The sequence below is a fragment of the Coregonus lavaretus genome (genome assembly GCF_964263955.1).
Source record: "Coregonus lavaretus genome assembly, chromosome: 36".
Classification (NCBI taxonomy): Eukaryota; Metazoa; Chordata; class Actinopteri; order Salmoniformes; family Salmonidae; genus Coregonus; species Coregonus lavaretus.
Window position 1 is genome coordinate 5,084,183 of NC_140023.1, and position 20,969 is coordinate 5,105,151.

The 20,969-nt window shown below is 42.1% G+C and overlaps 1 protein-coding gene across 1 annotated transcript in view; it reads right to left on the bottom strand.

Moving 5' to 3' along the window:
* Nucleotides 1-9,685: 9,685 nt before the first annotated feature.
* LOC311110653 (GDNF family receptor alpha-1-like) overlaps nucleotides 9,686-20,969 on the bottom strand; it is an 85,743-nt gene continuing 74,459 nt past the window's right edge. Inside the window, exons 7-9 of the mRNA XM_084153193.1 lie at nucleotides 18,677-18,876; nucleotides 12,942-12,989; nucleotides 9,686-12,154 (exon numbers count right to left, since the gene is read on the bottom strand). Coding sequence (XP_084009319.1) covers nucleotides 11,999-12,154; nucleotides 12,942-12,989; nucleotides 18,677-18,876 — 404 coding nt within the window. The 3' untranslated portion in view covers nucleotides 9,686-11,998. The remainder of the gene's footprint in view (nucleotides 12,155-12,941; nucleotides 12,990-18,676; nucleotides 18,877-20,969) is intronic.

Here is a 20,969-nt window from a genome sequence, read left to right on the forward strand (position 1 = left end):
ATGCTCGGTGTGTGCCCAGAGTAAGGCACCTAGGAACCTCCCAGCGGGTAAGTTACAGCCATTACCAGATCCACAATGGCCATGGTCCCACCTGTGTATTGACTTTCTCACTGATCTTCCCCTCTCTCAGGGTAACACCACCATCCTGGTCGTTGTGGACTGCTTTTCAAAAGCCTGCCGCCTCCTTCCTCTGCCCGGTCTCCCCACGGCCCTGCAGACTGCGGAGGCCCTGTTTACTCATGTCTTCCGGCACTACGGGGTGCCAGAGAATATAGTGTCTGACCGGGGTCCCCAGTTTACATCCAGGGTCTGGAAGGTGTTCATGGAACGTCTGGGGGTCTCGGTCAGCCTGACCTCTGGGTTTTACCCCGAGAGTAATAGGCAGATGGAACGGGTGAATCAGGATGTGGGTAGGTTCCTGCGGTCCTACTGCCAGGACCTGCCAGGGGAGTGGTCGGTGTTCTTACCATGGGCAGAATATGCCCAGAACTCGCTCCGCCACTCCTCCACTAACCTATCGCCATTTCAATGTGTTTTTGGTTATCAGCCGGTTCTGGTACCGTGGCATCAGAGCCAGACCGAAGCTCCTGCGGTGGATGACTGGTTTCGGCGCGCGGAGGAGATGTGGAACGCTGCTCACGTCCACCTCCAGCGCGCTGTGCGTCGCCAGAAGGCCAACGCTGACCACCACCGCAGTGAGGCCCCGGTCTTGGTACCGGGTGATCGGGCCTGGATCTCTACCCGGAATCTGCCCCTCCACCTGCCCTGCCGGAAGCTGAGCCCGCGGTTTGTGGATAAACGAGATGACAAATAGGTTATTGCTCCCTCCAGATTACCGCATTAACCCCTTGTTCCGTGTGTCTCTCCTCAGGCCAGTGGTGGCTGGTCCGCTCCAGGAGTCTGAGGTGCGGGAGGTTCCTCCGCCCCCCTTTGGACATCGAGGGGACCCCGGCGTACTCCGTCAGTTCCATCCTTTATTTGAGGCGTCAGGTGGGGGGCCTTCAGTACCTCGTGGAGTGGGAGGGGTATGGTCCGGAGGAGCGGTGCTGGGTTCCGGTGAGGGATTTCTACCGTCGCCATCCAGCTCGCCCTGCTCCGCGTCCTCCTGGCCGTCCCCGAGGCCGGTGTAAATTCACTCCAACATTTCCCCAATGGTGTCACCACTTCCTCCGAAGCTGCCTCCTCTCCTTGTTTGGGCAGGCTTCGGCATTCGTCGTCACCGGCCTTCTAGCCACTGCCGCTCCTCATCTCATCATTCCATTTGTTTTGTCTTGTTTGTTACACACACCTGGTTCATATCCCCTCATCAGTACCTGTATAAGTGTTCCCTCTGCCCCCTTGTCTTTGTGTGTGATTGTTTATTGTGGAGGTTAGAGAAGCTCGGTGGAGCTCCTTGTATTTTGTATCGCCGGGAATATTCCCTGTGTGCCTTGTTGTTTCCAGTGCGCCTGTTTTGCGCACTGGAGTGTTTTGACGCATTACGGCGTAACTCTGTGTTTCGGAATAAATCCTGTTATTCTGTGATTTACCCTCCTGCGCCTGACTCCTTCGAAATCACCCATCACAAAATGTGGTTAAGGTTGGTATGTTGGTATGGCTTTGAGTTGCTGTGGTAGTTTGTTCCCCTCAACAGCGCCGGTATATAAAAATGTGTTCTTATCAGAAACTCTTATATTTCAAACAGTGAATATTAGTCTCTGGCTCTGGTATTATGCTGGTGGACATCTCTAACAAATGAACAATTGTTGGATACATGTAGGTACCTGGGGGCTGAGTCCATAATAATTCTGTGAACCAGACCAAGTTGAAATAATAATACTATTTTTTTCCGCTATCTGCGTGGTTTTTACAATAGATTAAACATGTCACATATAATGTTTAGAAAATGTTACAAACACAAAATGGCAACTTGACCCAAATCCGGGCCAACTGGCATGGGCAAGCACAATTGAGTTTAAAGTGTATAGTAACAATGACAGTTCAGTGACATCTGCTTAAAATGCGCGACCTCCAGATGAGTATGAGGGGGGAGTTTAAGTACAATTCTTACAAGCTTGTTTTGGCTGGTCTGTAGCTTATTCTTTAGATAGTTGGGGCTGCTGGTGAACCATGATGTGCAGGCATAATTGTCTCCCGAGTGGCGCAGTGGTCTAAGGCACTGCATCGCAGTGCTAGCTGTGCCACTAGAGATCCTGGTTCGAATCCAGGCTCTGTGGTAGCCGGCCGCGACCGGGAGACCCATGGGGCGGCGCGCAATTGGCCCAGCGTCGTCCAGGGTAGGGGAGGGAATGGCCGGCAGGGATGTAGCTCAGTTGGTAGAGCATGGCGTTTGCAACGCCAGGGTTGTGGGTTCGATTCCCACAGGGGGTAGGAAAAATAATAATGTATGCACTAAACTGTAAGTCGCTCTGGATAAGAGCGTCTGCTAAATGACGTAAATGTAAATGTAAATAATCAGAGTGACACTGGACTAGCGCACTTGCCAGCATCTTAAAGGGGTCTAAAGGTGTCTATAGCTAGGTTTCCATCCAACTGGTGATAGATTTTCATGCAAATATTCTAAAATCCGCATAAAAACGATGCACATTTTCCCATCATAGTTGTGTTTCCATCAAATTGACTTGTTGCGGATAAAAGTCTGTGCGTAAATAGTAAATACGTAGTGCACATAAAAATAACTTTTGTTGTTCAATTCCCATGTACTGGATAAAAAATACAAGTTAAATGTGTTTCCATCACATTTTCAACTCTAGGCCTACTGATGGTTTTGTCACAAAAAATTTTGCATAGGTATAGCAAATGTGCCAACGCTGGTACTGGCACCTGCGCTCTAGCCAAAAGCTTGCAGAAACAGTGCACGTATAGCCTACATGATGACATTATTATTGACAAAAGTGCAATACATTTTTTATTTGTCAAACGGCAGCCAAGCATTGATCATCACGTCACCAGAATCAGACCCTCAATATTTATTGGAAAGGAGCATCAAGCTCATCACCTGTTCATCATAACTTATTTAATCTGTAGCCTAATAAACTGCATGCTTTCCCGAGTCCTAGTGGAAGGACCACACAACATATCATCACGTGACTCCATTTCTTGCATTATTAATTTTACCGACATAAAAAGATCCCACCTTGTCTTGCGTATTTCGTTTTGTCGACATTTGGAATGTTTCCATCAGGTCTGTCATTAAACATTTTTATCCAACATGTACATTACTCACATCAAATAAACTAAAACAGTTGGATGGAAACCTGGTTAATGTCAAGCCATTTTGAGGATGCTGGAATTATAGTTTTTGACCCCCTCCTGGGCCGAATGTTTGACACCCCTGCTTTAAATGGACCCTGACCGGCCAAACACTCGAACCTCATTGTGAAGACTCTGGGTCAACCGACACACGATCACATGATTGATGCCATGCCCAGAACTCAATCTTTACATCATTATGCCATTATGTTCCAATTGCGGTGGGTAATTTCCACTCTGTAAATGACTGAGCAGGGCCGGCCCTCTTACAAAGCACATGGTTGTCCCCTGGACCCCACAGCCTCAGAAGAATGGTTCTGTGTTCTATCCCATCCGACCCTGACCCGTTTTATTAGTGCCCTTCACCACAACAAAAGGAGGCCTTCTCCTCACATCAGACCAAAAACAAAGAGAAAATAAAAAAATCTAATATAATGACAGAAATTAGTGTCTGATGAGATAGGAAAGATGGGAAGAGTGATGGGAAAGTCTGGGTCTCTGGTCTGTACTTTCTGTAACACTTTATTTGGATAGTCCATCTGTAGATGCTCTACAGACTATCTATAGACTATCAGTAACATTTCAACTAACTATCTACTAACTCTAACCCTAGCCATAACCCTAACCCTTATCCTAACCTTAAACTTAACCCTTAACCTAACCCTTATTCTAACCCTAACCGTAACCTTAGCAAGCAGTTGCTTATCAACATATAGTTTGTAGATAGTCTGACCATCTGTAGAGCATCTATAGATGGACTATCCGGACTATCCAAATAAAGTGTGATCAAACTGAGTAGTGTTACTGGTTCATGCCATTGGACTGGGTTTAATCTGAATCAATTAGTTATACATTTTCTCATAAGACCTACCATGCATGACAATGGTATTTGGTATTTTATTAGGATCCCTATTAGCTGTTGCAAAAGCAGCAGCTACTCTTCCTGGGGTCCACACAAAACATTAAACATTACATAATACAGATCATTAATAGACAAGAACAGCTCAAGGACAGAACTACATCAATTTTTTAAAATGGCACACGTAGCCCACATTGCTATGTGAACTGTGGATTACAAGTTAATTTGTGAGCCAGCATCATTCAGGTCAGTATATCTTTACAATATAATTTGAAGTGACATACAGTACGATTGTAAACTAGCCTCATAATTAGGGATTATAAAACAGTGGAATAATTACAGCATAAACATTTATTAGTATTCATAAACCATTTGTCCATATGCCATTAACTGCCCATGGGGGTTTCAGTGAGATACAGCAACCCCTATGTGACATATTTTTTTACAGATGTGAATGAATGCCCGTGTAAGGTGACTTGAAGTGTTTGTGGCTCCCATAACGTCTTTTCAGTTTTTACAACCTATTAAGTAGTTTCAGAATTTACTTGCAGACTTATTCAGAGTATGGATGTGGTCTCCACTAATAACCCCAATTTAGTGCATATATTGACATGGTAAGGCTGAGAAACAAGGCTGGACATTGGGAACAATATCTGACCAAATCTCTCTCAATTTCAGGGTTGTAATAGTTGTTGTTGAAATAATATACAGTGCTTTCAGAAAGTATTCACACCCCTTGACTTTTTCCACATTTTGTTGAGTTACAGCCTGAATTTAAAATGGACTAAATTGAGATTTTTTTTTGTCACTGACCTACACACAATACCCCATAATGTCAAAGTGGAATTATGTTTTTCGAAATGTTTGCAAATTAATAAGAAATGAAAAGCTGGAATGTCTTGAGTCAGTAAGTATTCAACCCCTTTGTTATGGCATGCCTAAATAGGTTCAGGAGTAAAACATGTGCTTAACAAGTCACATAATAAGTTGCATGGACTCGCTCTGTGTGCAATAATAGTGTTTAACATGATTTTTGAATGACTACCTCATCTCTTAACCCCACACATACAATTATCTGTAATATCCCTCGAGCAGTGAATTTCAAACACTGATTCAACCACAAAGACCAGGGAGGTTTTCCAATGCCTCGCAAAGAAGGGCACCTATTGGTAGATGGGTAAAATAAAATAAAAACAGACATTGAATATCCCTTTGAGCATGGTGAAGTTATTAATTACACTTTGGATGGTATATTAATACACCCAGTCACTACAAATATACAGGGGTCCTGCCTAACTCAGTTGCCGGAGAGGAAGAAAACCGCTCAGGGATTTCACCATGAGGACAATGGGGACTTTAAAACAGTTACAGGGTTTAATGGCTGTGATAGGAGAAAACTGAGGATGGATCAACAACACTGTAGATACTCCACAATACTAACCTAATCGACAGAGTGAAAAGAAGGAAGCCTGTACAGAATACAAATATTCCAAAACATGCACACTGTTTGCAACAAGGCACTAAATACTGCAAAAAATGTGGCAAAGCAATTAACGTTTTGTTCTGAGTACAAAGTGTTATGTTTGGGACAAATCCAACACAACATATTACTGAGTACCACTCTTCATATTTTCAAGGACTGGGGAGTTTTTCAGGATAAAAAATAAACGGAAAGGAGCCAAGCACAGGCAAAATCCTAGAGGAAAACCTGGTTCAGTCTGCCTTCCACCAGACACTGGGAGATGAATTCACCTTTCAGCTGGACCACAAGGCTAAATTTACACTGGAGTTGCTTACCAAGAAGACAGTGAATGTTCCTGAGTGGTCACGTTACAGTTTAGAATGAAATCGACTTGAAAATCTATGGCAAGACCTGAAAATAGTTTTCTAGCAATGATCAACAGCCAATTTGACTGAGCTTGAAGAATTTTAGAAAATAATAATGTGCAAATGTTGCCCAATCCAAGTGTAGAAAGTTCTTAGAGACTTACACAGAAAGACTCACAGCTGTAATTGCTGCCAAAGGTGATTCTAACATGTGTTGACTCAGGGGGATGACTACGTATCTAATCAAGATATATTCGTGTTTTTTTTTGTTTGTTTTTTTGAAATGTTAAAAACATTATTACACTTTCACATTACAGAATATTTTGTGTAGATCGTTGACAAAAAATGACAATTCACAACTGTCAGTAATTTCACAGCGTTGAGTACAGTAGTTCAATCATTGAGCGCTGATTTAGAGCATGTGGTGTGGTCAGGGGTTCTATGTTATGTATGGGCAGCTGGGCCTGGGAGGCTAAGGGGTCACAGATTGGTTAGAAAATGATACCGCAATAAATGGTAGTAAAGTGCTACTGTACTGTGTCAATAGCTGTGCCAATTTCATAAGCACACACACACACACACACTCAGTGCATCGTTCTAGTGTATGCCTCTGGATACAGATGGACTGGCATAAATTGGGAGCTCATTAAACAGTATTTTACCACTGGTGTGATGGTGATCTTCACCAGGACAGTGTTGCTGTTAGTGCTAGCTCTCTCCTGCTGCGGTGCTATGGGATTGGTCAGGCCTGAGGCACAATGCAGACAGACAGTGTGGTCATTTCTTCTTCCAATACTAACTCTGGGACACATAACTACTTTAATACTACTACTAGCTTACTAGCTGCTCATTATATACGCACTTAAACCTTGTCGTGATGTGTGTTTTGTCCTATATTTTATTGTATTTATTTATTTTTAATCCCAGCCCCCGTCCCTGCAGGAGGCCTTTTGGTAGGCTGTCATTGTAAATAAGAATTTGTTCTTAACTGACTTGCCTAGTTAAATAAAGGTTAAATAAATAAATAAATAAAAAATACTGTACATTTGTGGATATGAACATACATCTGAAGACGATGCTTAACACCTGTTTTACCCCTTCTATTTCACTGACTAAATATGATACCAGCACTTTTCTAGATTAGATTCATCCTATGCAGGGCCAGCTTTATACAAAATGAGTTTCAATAGGACTTCCTTATAAAGCCAGCTCATCTAGTTCACCAATCTCCTCATAATATGCCATTTAGCAGACGCTTTTATCCAAAGCGACTTACAGTCATGTGCGCATACATGTATACATATGGGTGGTCCCGGGGATCGAACCCACTACCCTGGTGTTACAAGCACCATGCTCTACCAATTGAGCTACAGAGGACCAGTCTCTTACAATACTATTTTGTTAGACCATCTTAGCCTTGATAATTGCCTGAAAAATGTCTTCAGGTACTTCAGCTCATAGTCCAGTGTTTTCTTGAAGTGCAGTTAACGGTAATCTCCATAGCCAAGGTTAATTTAGGTCAACACTATATTGAAGCCTCCTCAAGGTCTGGGCCAATAGACTAGGAAACACTTCTTAATAAGCACATCTCCAATGTGAAATGCAGGTTGGCTCTTGTTATCAAAAATCGAATTCCTCACATTTACGAGAACTAATGCTCAATATCTTTATTTTACTGTTCCCTTTTATGCCAGAGGGCTTTAATTTCAAGGTTGTGTATTGCATTTGTTTGACATTTATACTTTTTTTCTGTTTGCCTGAAAAGGCATTATCCACACCATTTTAATCTATTTTTCACTTTTATATGATTGGAAATATTGTGCATGTGCGTTCGGGGGGGGGCCAAGTTACATTACATTGGTATTATTCTTTGAAACACATTCCATTCAACCTCAACTGATACATATTCGTCTCGGAAACCCTGGACTCAAATCTTGAGTAATTGCGTTAGATGCTCGATCAATGTTACGTGTATTTGTCCACGAGAGATTACCCATATCTGACTACAGTATGTACAATATGTAACGTTTTGTTATGATATAACTGTCTGGGCGGCAGGTAGCCTAGCGAGTAAGAGCGTTGGGCCAGTAACTGAAAGGGTGCTGGTTCAAATCCCCGAGCCGAGTAGGTGGAAAAATCTGCTGATGTGCCCTTGAGCAAGGGATTTAACCCTAATTGATCCTATAAGTTGCTCTGGATAAGAGCATCTGCTAAATGACTAAAATGTGAATGAAAAATTAGGCAATTATTGTAGTGGACCTATTATTCAAGGAATAGATTGTGTCATACATTCTTCAGATGAGTATGTCAACTGTGATATAAGGAAAACCTACTGTAAGAAGACCGGATGAATATAAAAGTTCTATAACTTAATGGTAAGACTTGATTCTCGCTACAAAAGCAGCATGAACATTTTCAGTGCTCATTTTCAACATTACTCAGATAGACCCATTTCAATGTACGTTTGTTACAGCTGCTGCTGCTGCATTCTGTCAATGTCTGTATCACATGTTCTAACATATTGTCCCATATTCATTATTTCTGTCCATCTTGAGATTAAGAAAATACCTGCAAGAAACATAGACTTACATAAAGTACCAGCTGACAGCTGGTATACTGTTGAAACAACCACACCAGTGACATTTTAGCCCTGTTTATACCTGCCGCTTACATGCACCCTTCATCCTGATATTGTCCTGATCTTGTCCTGATCTTGCCAGTTTACTGTACACTTATAAGATCTGATCAAAATCAGTTCACGATGTGTATTTTAATCGTCTACACCTGTCTAAAAATGTGGGTACAATCGGAACGAGGACAAGAACAGGACAAAGGACGCATGTTAGAACCAGGTATAAACTGGGCTTTTGAGTTGATTTGGTAGAGCATGGCGTTTGCAACGCCAGGGTTGTGGTTTCGATTCCCACGGGGGTCCAGTATGAAAAATAAAAAAATTATGTGTACACTAACTGTAAGTCGCTCTGGATAAGAGCATCTGCTAAATGACTAAAATGTAAATGTAAATGTAATTTCTGAAAATAAAACTGAACAACGTGATGTAATAATTGTGAGGCTTTCTCTAATCTGTGGGATTGGAAAGGTCAACCCCGCTGGCTGTCTTTCTACCCATTCCAACTTAACCCCCTCCTGCTACGGCATCCAGGGAAAGGCCATAACTACAGCCATTGGATACTATTTTCTTGCTTCCCTGTGGAAAAGTGCATGCATGACATTTACCCTCCTTTCCGTCACTTTTTCTGCGTTTGTGCATTGAGTTTTATCTGTTTTTGCATTCCATGTTTTGTTCCTAGAATATTTCAGGTGGGATTAATTTGAATTTGACCAGAGGTGTTCTGAGAATGTTCCCTCCATAAATAATCTAGGCCCAGGGAACAGTCAAACATTTTCAGAACTTTCTTGTGTTTAAATCATGACGCAAAGATAATTTTTTCCTTTGACATTGTCGGACATTTTCCCTAATGTCCTGGGAACATTGGAGCTGTTTAGCTGATATGGTAAAGCCAAGGCTGATGTCCTCATCTCAGCATGTCATAGATAAACTGTTGTGTGTCAACATGGTCAATCTTTTCAGCACAGCTTCAGATTCCACCGCTCACACAGTTCCTCCACAGGTACCAGACAATGGCTACACGTCTAATTAAGCAAACTCTCTCTCTCAGCCAGCAAAACAGAGTTAGAACAAGGCACAAAACAACCCCTGAGGAATAGAAAAACAACCTCACTGTTGGATGAGTCAACATTTTAATTATCATTTTATTTAGATTGTACATTTTCACAAGCTAAGAAGTATTGTGGATAGCTGAGGGATTCTTTGTTTTCAATCTGTATAAACATTGCAGTTAGTTTCTTCTAGTTAAACAACCAATGTGATGTAGATGAATACAAATACTCTTGGGGTATTTTATTTCTTCACCCATATCTTAGTGGGCTCGTTATCCTCCATCACCCACAAATTCCAACACATTCATCCTCTGTCTCTGTGAAATATCAGCAATCCGACTACAGATACCAATGCGTTAAACCACCCAGCTGCCTCGGACCCCATAGATCAAATTATCGTCTAAGTCCTTTATTGCATTTCCTATCACCCATGCGATATTTTGAACTTTAACCTCTGTGTACGGTCCTATATGCGCCTTACTTGTGCGGGATGCAAAAGTTTAATAAATAAAGGCCAAATAGTACAACATAGAAAGAATTACCAAAAAACAATATCATATTTAGGCAACATAAATGGAACTATGGTAGAATATTTGTTTGCTCAGGAAATATAACAGGAGAGTTAGATCGATATCTCCTTATCATTTACAATAGGTCCTTCATACGTATTGGGGAAAATATGTAGCTTGCTGTAAAACAAAAACGCTATTGTTTAATTTGATGTATTTTATGGGGAATCTGTGAATCTGATCAAAATTTCTCACAATGCTCCTGAGCAAGATAGAAATAGACATTTCTAATCCAATTACTATTTCATTCAAGTACATACATATCTAATTTTAGTGCCTAGTAAATAACATGTAATATACATCATGTTTTGAAAAGCCACACGAACCCAAACATCATGTCATAAATGCTTTAACATGTCCAGTGGCTAAAGTCATTTGCCGCACATGCCACATGTATGTGTGAAGTGACTTTGTGCTGGGTAGTCCACATGAGCAAATGATTACTCCAAATGTATCTCAAAACGGATGTACATTTTCAACTTGCACATTACATCTGAGAATTACATATGGTTATGATACAAGGTTGATACTTTCTCAGCGATTCTCAGGAGACACACAAAATGCTACAATTACATACGAGTCACATGTTCTGTGTCAGCTGGACTCAGATGCCAATCGTATAGGATTTATAAGTCTTGGCTCCAGTAAGATGGACAGTTTTATTGTGAAGGCAATATGACATTAGCTTGAGAGCAAATGGATGCTAGTCTGTTGAATGGTTGTGTGTAATTACAGTGTGCACAATAAAGCGTTGATTATGAGAATCCATATGCCACGTGATTTTCTACAACTCAACGCCATCATCTGTACGGCTGTTGTCAACAGCTCCACAGCGCTTTACGACACTTACAGAGCAGTTAGAGTACAGCAAACTCATTCAGGTAGGAATGTTCTGTCTACCAGAAAAAACTCTACACCCATTCCACCCTTTCATCCAGTATAGAGAAAATATGTCAAACTGCTTTGATAGACCAAAATAATGTTTGATTCCATTATGTACATTCACCATATCACCCAAATAGTGCATTGTACATGTTAGGGAGAAACTGACCTTGACACGTGAGTGTGTACTGTATGTGTGTGCTGGTCTTTGCGCGTGTGCTTTTTGCATGCGCTACAATGTCAAAGTGAGCTCTTGAAATTAGTGTTTTGCTGCAGAGGGCTGAGTTAGTGACAAAATGGTGGCATCCAATAGAATAAGGAGTTATGTAGGCCATTCTAGATGTAAGGTTCTAATGCCAAGACTCCATGGTGGTCTAGCCATCTATACTGTCTGTGCTTTCCGAATTCTTTCTTCTCAAATGTGAAAGGATGGCAGACACCATATCAAAACACACACGCACGCCACAGATGAGATATATTAACACCTCATTTAAACCACTGCCATCAAAGTGATGGGGACTTTTTGCTTCTTCAAAGACCTCAGCCTCAACACACAAAGACACTTGGATAAAAGCGCCTGCCTAATGACCGTACCATTATTAATACAGTAAATCCCATCATACCAGGAACTGCCAAAAAGCCACCCGCCATTGTGTATTGGAATGTAGCAATGCATCCTATATTCTCATGATCGCCCAGTGATCGACACAGAAGCTTTTCCCTTTATAAAACAGAAACGAGAGAAAACACAGCGAAACTGAGTTACACTGAGATCACTTTTGCACACAGCTTCAACGTAAGCCTCTTCAAACTAGAATTTTAAAAATAATGAGAGAGAAGAGAAATAAAAATACAATACTGGGAACAGAGAATATAATTTCTTCTTTATACAAATTGAGTCTGTCCATGTTTTTGAAAGGTAGCATGGCTACAGGACTGCCGTTGGGTAGAGCGCCTCCAGAGTGCAGTGTAGCAGCGCGACCAGCAGGGGCAGCAGTGAGTAGAGGTGTGTATTAGATGACGGCAGCCCGGCTGAGTTCCTGGAGATGGAGTTGGAGGTACCGGAGTCGTCGATCTGTGGGTCCTGTGGAGGGAGGGACAGGGAATGTCAGTGGAGCGATAGAGCAAGTTAACTTAGGCCTGATCAAATGCTTTTTCTGGGGGACATTGGTGCCGTCACTTTGCTTGCTTTAGGCTTTTGTCCAACTGTTCAATTGAAGCAATTTGACAAATCCCGGCTGCATCTATAACACCTGCATTTAAATTGTCCACATTCATGCTCTCTTTGGTCTACACTCGCAAAACACTATAAAAATCAATTAGAGAAAGGTGCCATAATCCAAATCAAATAAGAATGTCTTAACACCACAAAACTGTGTGATTAAATTGGCCCATTAGACTACAATGAAAAAAACAAGGTTGTTTTGAGAACTAAAATGCCAGGTGGCTCTATCATATCCATGTGTTGCTTTGGAGATGAGATAAAAAAAAAAAAAAAAGCTCTTTGACACACTAATGAAACGTTGAGCTGAAAAGGGGTCATCTCTTCTCTCCTGCCGCTGCCTCCTTAAATGTCACTCCATGGAATAATGATGCTTTATTATGTACAATGACATTTACTGAACTTTAAAAGGCACTAGATAAGCAATGCTCACGTCAGCGTAGAGGACTACAAAGACCATGAGCACATGTGCAAGAGGGGTCGCCTTGACTTCTGTCTATAGGCCTGTGACCTTTGACATGAGAAATTCCTGGCCTTAGTCATGATCAATTGTTAGTTGATAGTTCTGGCTTAAACTTAGTATAATCTTTTTTTTCTCAAACAAGAGTAATCAGGATAATCAAACTATGTACATATGCTGTCCACTTACCACGCAAAGCACACCATCGACTGAAATGTTGGACTTCAGTTTCTGAGCCTGTAAAACCAAGAGAGATGGAGGGATATCGTCAAAACCACCATACTGTGTGTGTTCATGTGTGTGCTGAGCGTGTACAGTATGAATCTGTGCGCTAGTCTAAGTGGTTGGGAACAGTGATAGATCATGGGTAGTGCTCAACATCAGTGATTTGTTGCTTTGGAAGGCTCTCTGCTGAAGTACATGTCACCGTTGATCCTCGTACAGCATTTAGATCCAGTTTGTTACAGATGACTTGAAAGCGACTTCCTGTATTTCCCTGACCGGACTTTATGGGGATAGGTCTCCAGTCACAGTAAACTCTCAGAGCTTTTCCTCTTCTAAATACTTTTATTTATAATTTGCCTTGAACAAGAGCAAGGCTGCTCTAGGTAATGTCGTATGCTGAGACACAGGCTTATCCAGTTTCATCTGGTATTTGTCTCAAGTGGACAAAGACCTTGAAGGGAAACTGCTGTTGTCAACAGTGAAACAGAAGTGAGGATCTACATGAGTGGGTTGTGTTCAGTGCCCTATGTGAGCCAGTCACTCTCATGCTTTACAATAGGCTACCTGTAGTTTTCCATTTAGTGGGAGCTAGTAAAAGCTGTGTGTGTGTGTGTGTGTGTGTGTGTGTGTGTGTGTGTGTGTGTGTGTGTGTGTGTGTGTGTGTGTGTGTGTGTGTGTGTGTGTGTGTGTGTGTGTGTGTGTGTGTGCCTGTGTGTGAATCTGAAGTATTAAAACTTGCCTTGCCACTAAGTGCAAAATAGTGTTTCTGTGGAATAATATCCATCATTCATAGTCCGTGTGGAGGACTGTACTTTGTGAAGAAAAAACATTACGACCAACCAAACAACAAAGCACCACAGATTGCAAGTACTATGCCTAGCTCAACACTATATGACTGGGCCATTCAGTTAGAATGATACAGTGAGGGAAAAAAGTATTTGATCCCCTGCTGATTTTGTACGTTTGCCCACTGACAAAGACATGATCAGTCTATAATTTTAATGGTAGGTTTATTTGAACAGTGAGAGACAGAATAACAACAAAAAAATCCAGAAAAACGCATGTCAAAAATGTTATAAATTGATTTGCATTTTAATGAGGGAAATAAGTATTTGACCCCTCTGCAAAAAAATTACTTAGTACTTGTTGGCAAAACCCTTGCTGGCAATCACAGAGGTCAGACGTTTCTTGTAGTTGGCCACCAGGTTTGCACACATCTCAGGAGGGATTTTGTTCCACTCCTCTTTGCAGATCTTCTCCAATTCATTAAGGTTTCGAGGCTGACGTTTGGCAACTTGAACCTTCAGCTCCCTCCACAGATTTTCTATGGGATTAAGGTCTGGAGACTGGCTAGGCCACTCCAGGACCTTAATGTGCTTCTTCTTGAGCCACTCCTTTGTTGCCTTGGCCGTGTGTTTTGGTTCATTGTCATGCTGGAATACCCATCATCCACGACCCATTTTCAATGCCCTGGCTGAGGGAAGGAGGTTCTCAACCAAGATTTGACGGTACATGGCCCCGTCCATCGTCCCTTTGATGCGGTGAAGTTGTCCTGTCCTTTTAGCAGAAAAACACCCACAAAGCATAATGTTTCCACCTCCATGTTTGACGGTGGGGATGGTGTTCTTGGGGTCATAGGCAGCATTCCTCCTCCTCCAAACACGGCGAGTTGAGTTGATTCCAAAGAGCTCGATTTTGGTTTCATCTGACCACAACACTTTCACCCAGTTCTCCTCTGAATCATTCAGATGTTCATTGGCAAACTTCAGACGGGCCTGTATATGTGCTTTCTTGAGCAGGGGGACCTTGCGGGCCCTGAAAGATTTCAGTCCTTCACGGCGTAGTGTGTTACCAATTGTTTTCTTGGTGACTATGGTCCCAGCTGCCTTGAGATCATTGACAAGATCCTCCCGTGTAGTTCTGGGCTGATTCCTCACCGTTCTCATGATCATTGCAACTCCACGAGGTGAGATCTTGCATGGATCCCCAGGCAGAGGGAGATTGACAGTTATTTTGTGTTTCTTCCATTTGCGAATAATCGCACCAACTGTTGTCACCAAGCTGCTTGGCGATGGTCTTGTAGCCCATTCCAGCCTTGTGTAGGTCTACAATCTTGTCCCTGACATCCTTGGAGAGCTCTTTGGTCTTGGCCATGGTGAAGAGTTTGGAATCTGATTGATTGATTGCTTCTGTGGGCAGGTGTCTTTTATACAGGTAACAGGCTGAGATTAGGAGCACTCCCTTTAAGAGTGTGCTCCTAATCTCAGTTCTTTACCTGTATAAAATACACCTGGGAGCCAGAAATCTTTCTGATTGAGAGGGGGTCAAATACTTATTTCCCTCATTAAAATGCAAATCAATTTATAACATTTTTGACATGAGTTTTTCTGGATTTTTTTGTTATTCTGTCTCTCACTGTTCAAATAAACCTACCATTAAAATTATAGACTGATCATTTCTTTGTCAGTGGGCAAACGTACAAAATCAGCAGGGGATCAAATACTTTTTTCCCTCACTGTAGCTAGTCTTGATCAATGTAATGTGGGAGTGTAGAAGACAGTGTGAGGGTATGTGGATTTGGCTGTAGTGGGAGCTGGATGGGACACAGCAGAGGGAAATTACAGATGTTTGTCATTGCTCACTGAATGGAACCCAGAGCTGTCCCACAATTCATTTATCTCCCGCTGGCCTAAACCATCCATCAGCTTGACAGGGCATGCGGTTATTGTTTCAGATACACCACCATGCATCATCTACGGAAGGAGACCTGCATCCTTTACGACTACATGTACAGTGCCAGTCAAAAGTTTGGACACACCTACTCATTCCAGGGTTTTTCTTTATTTTTACTATTTTCTATATTGTAGAATAATAGGGAAGACATCACAACTATGAAATAACACATATGGAATCATGTAGTAACCAAAAAAGTGTTAAACAAATCAAAATATATTTTATATTTGAGATTCTTCAAATAGCCACCCTTTGCCTTGATGACTGCTTTGCACACTTTTGGCATTCTCTCAACCAGCTTCACCTGGAATGCTTTTCCAACGGTCTTGAAGGAGTTCCCACATATGCTGAGCACTTGTTGGCTGCTTTTCCTTCACTCTGCGGTCCGACTCATCCCAAACCATCTCAATTGGGTTGAGGCGGGGGATTGTGGAGGCCAGGTCATCTGATGCAGCACTCCATCACTCTCCGTCTTGGTCAAATAGCCCTTACACAGCCTGGAGGTGTGTTGGGTTTTTGTCCTGTTGAAAAACAATTGATAGTCCCACTAAGCCCAAACCAGATGGGATGGCGTATCGCTGAAGAATGCTGTGTTAGCCATGCTGGTTAAGTGTGCCTTGAATTCTAAATAAATCACAGACAGTGTCACCAGCAAAGCACCCCCACACCATAACACCTCCTCCTCCATGCTTTACGGTGGGAAATACACATGCAGAGATAATCCGTTCACCCACACCGTGTCTCACAAACACATGGTGGTTGGAACCAAAAATGAAGGCCTAATTCACACAGTCTCCTCTGAACAGTTGATGTTGAGATGTGTCTGTTACTTGAACTCTGTGAAGCATTTAGTTGGGCTGCAATTTCTGAGGCTGGTAACTCTAATGAACTTATCTTCTGCAGTAGAGGTAACTCTGGGTCTTCAATTCCTGTGGCGGTCCTCATGAGAGACAATTTCATCATAGTTTGATGGTTTTTGCGACTGCACTTGAAGATACTTTCAAAGTTCTTGAAATGTTCCGTATTGACTGACTTTCATGTCTTAAAGTAATGATGGACTGTCGTTTCTCTTTGCTTATTTGAGCTGTTCTTGCATAATATGGACTTGGTGTTTTACCAAATAGGGCTATCTTCAGTATACCCCCCCACCTTGTCACAACACAATTGATTGGCTCAAACGCATTAAGGAAAGAAATTCCACAAATTAACTTTTAAGAAGGCACACCTGTTAATTGAAATGCATTCCAGGTGACTACCTCGTGAAGCTGGTTGAGAGAATGCCAAGAGTATTCAAAGCTGTCATCAAGGCAAAGGGTGGCTATTTGAAGAATCTCAAATATAAAATATATTTTGATATGTTTAACACTTTTTAACACTTTTTTGGTTACTACCTATTAATAGGTAAAAAAAAAATGTTATATACTGATTTTATTAGAACATTTTTTACTTGGTAATCTGGTTACAGGTTATTAGTATTTAACACCTTACACATACACCACAAGTCAAACGTTTGGACCCACCTACTCTTTATTTTTACTATTTTTATTACTATTAATAACCTGACCATGACGTTACAAAAGACGTCATTGCAACCAATTTCACCCACTGGGGATGTTGATGCAGAAATTCTGTTTGAATTCATACGTTTTACATTATTAACTATTCGTAAGTAAAACTGAATCACCTCTGGGGTCCACAGTGAATGATCTGTTTTGCTGCTCTTAACTTTCAGGCCCAGGTGGGGAGCGCTACAGGCCCTGCTGAGCTCAGCAGCAACAGAACAGACTCTCCTTCCTTTTGTTTCTGGTTCTTAGATACGCTAGGAGCCACCTGACTTTAATCTCCGACGTGGGACGAAAGGCATTTCTGCCTCGCCACTTTCAACACAAACAAAGAGAGGCAAAGAGAGGCAAAACCCTCTCGCAAGACAAAGAGAACCCTTCCTAATTCAGTTAGAAGCTTATGGTAAAAAAAATGTCCTGGCAGTTTGAGGAATACATAGTGGAGCTAAATTAGATTTTTGAAAATTAACAAAAGGAAGCAGAAAAATGCACATATTTCAAGCTGCTCACATAGAGATCCTCACACAGGGAGAAGTTGTATTTGGGCTAGTAGTCTAGGTGGGGTCCTGAGTCATTGGTTTGCACAAGTGGTAAAACTGTCTGCCAGTGCCAGCACAGAGGGGTTCTAATCGATGACGAGAGGAGAGCGGAGTGAGTGTTCTTACAGGCCCGTCCCCTGAGTGTGTGATTAGAAAGAGCTTGTCTGCCTCTGACAGCCGTCCCTGCTCAACACACGCTCCAGAGCAAACAGGGCTAACAGTGTGTGTGTGTGTGTGTTTGGGTGTTTGGGTGTATGTACTGTAGGTATTTGTGTGTGTGTGTTGTGTGTGTATTTGGAAGTCCTTGCGAAGTGATATTTCCTCTGATTAGAGTGTGTGTATCTATGACAGTAGCCTTGTTGGACATAGTACTGTGAAACATTTTAGTGTCAGTTACATCACATGGTTGATATATAACTGAGTTTGTTTTGTTGAATCCTTTTGTATTTTGACCAGAAAGACAACAATTCCCACTGATCGAGTTACAATCTTAGATGTTCATCTTAATAACCTCAGCTCATGTAAATCATCACTGAAAGCCCGATCAACCATTCTGAACTCTGATACAACATCAGTGTCTGTAACATTGACAGATCCATCTCCAGCAGGTTGTCTAAGCCAGGAGTCACCCTGACAACATCACAGAGATAACTCACACTCCACCCCTGGACCTGAACACTATTTATCCCCCGTCCAGATCAATTGGGGTAATCTATTCTAATTTGTCATATTAGCATATGAATGCCCTTTCAAATGGCGCTGGCAAAGCATCCAGGGACGCAGGACCTCATCAGGAGGGGGGGGGTCGGCTGTCTGGCGGTCAGGCAGGCCGTCACCTGTGTTAACCAGCTGCTGGAACACTCACCTGCAAGCTGCCACAGAAGTGGTAGAGGGACTCGTCCCCTGTCTTGAGATTATTGGTGTTTGTGGTGACATCCAGTGAGTTGGGGGAGCGGTCCTTAGCCTTCTGGGAAGGAGTGGTGGTGGAAGTGGTGGTCTGCACCGGTTGCATGGGCTGCCACACTCCCACGTCTGTCCCGTTCCCAAACGCCTGGATGGCATTGCCTACAGAAAGACCAGACACTGTGTTAGACATCAATGTTGTAGAGAGCAGGAGCGGGAGAGAGAAGCCCATGTGTGTATGTGTGGACTTGTTTGTAAGAGACTACATCTGTCCAAAACCTAAAGCTTTTCATAAAGCCATTACTGGAGTAAAACAACATCCATTTCCCCTAAGGGGTATTATTAGGCTATCTTTCCCAAACACTATGGAATAGGTGGGAGAGAACAATCTAATTATATGGAAATACACCGGGGGGAAAAATAATTTCTAAACTACAACCCTAGTGAGTGCGCTTTAGTTTGGCTAAGGGATATGAATATATTAGCTAGGGCCATAACAATAATAATAATAACAAAGTGATGATGTGGCCTTTTACCCAACCCATTAGTGTGCATACAATGTTCCTGGTCTATCTTTGAAGTGAAGCAGACAGGCAGATCTGAAGCTAGATGGATCAGCGTTATGCACCTCTCACAGAATAATAAAACTATCTTCTCCCTGGGTCATTGAATCCACTTAAACTGTGAGCCAACACTTTGGAAAAGAACGGACATTTACATGGCTTCTTTTTCCAGTTTTTTATTTTTTTTATTTACTTGTCAGCTCATTTAGGCTTGACTCGTCTAACGCTGTAAAGGGCCACATCTCTTAAATGCTGGCTGTGAGTGAATCAATTAGAGCTGATTTTATTATCTTGCTGTGAAGAAAGCGGGTGTGCCACTGAGCCTATCCTAGTGCCCTAATGCTTTGTGCTAGCACAACGGCGGCCTGATGAGTGTATTGAATTTGTTGATATGGTCTTTTACGGAGCTTTGTTCTCCGACAAAGACTAATTAGAGACACAGTGTTAGACTGTGTCGTCTGTCACGGCTGATGAGGTGCTTTTCTTGTTTGGGCTCGAATTTAGGCACAAAGCTTGTGCTGTGAGTTTAACTCCTATTTAGCTCTAGCTCCATGTCAGGGGTTTCAATGGAGTTTGAGGAACCCTGCTGAAGCAATCAGCAGCACTTGAGAAATACTGACATGTATAACCTGCTAGTCAAGCCCCTGAGAATACATACTTTAATTAACTCCTAATAGGATGAGTGTATTCCTACAGGCATCGACTACACTCTTAGAAAGAAAGGTGCTATCTAGAACCTAAAAGGGTTCTTCGGCTGTCCCCATAGGATAACCCTTTTTGGTTCCAGTTATAACCTTTTGGGTTCCATGTAGAACCCTTTCCACAGACGGTTCTACATGGAACCCAAAAGGGTTCTACCTGGAACCAAAAAGGGTTCTCCTATGGGGACAACCAAAGAACCCTTTAGGAACCCTTTTTACTAAGAGTGTCCTGTTCTTGCTGACAGACGAGAGTGGGGTTGAACACTGAACCTTTACTCTGCAAACACTGAGCAATGTTAGAATCCAGACACCCAGGAAGGCCAGGCAAGTTGTTCTGCACAGGAATGCAGTGTTTGTCTTACCAAGAGGAGAGAGGAGATAAACCCATGTTTAAACACAGGGAATATCACACTGAGTGCAAACAGCCCCGAATCTGTAGAATCTGCGACTTAATCGTTTCCCTGACAGGAAAATGTAATTTGCCCGACCTTCAACAAGTGCAAACAGCACATGGGTAAACATGATATCACATCACTCAGTGACATTTACATCAACCAAAACACTGACAGACAGGTATTAGTGCGCAGTGGCCCTCTGTTGAACCAAACAAATAGGCCCATTTTGCACTGTTTTTGCTATGGCTGTATTCATTAATCTAGCAAGAAGGCAATATTTTGAATAATGTAGTAGTGCCCCCACCCAGAAAGCTATGGCCTTTGGCTTTCACCTGGAATTGTTCATTTATGTCTGAGAAAAAACACTTTTCAACCCATATGATCTATAACACAATACAAGTATAATAAACTATACTAATATGATGATTTCATAGTGAATTCATGACGTGAATGAATAAGCCTGTCCATACTTTATAACATGTCTATATATGTCTATATATATATACAGTTACAATCAGTTTTAGGAACATCTACCCAAAATATATCACCTTCTTTATTACTGTACCCAAAATATCATGACATTAGTGATTGTCAAA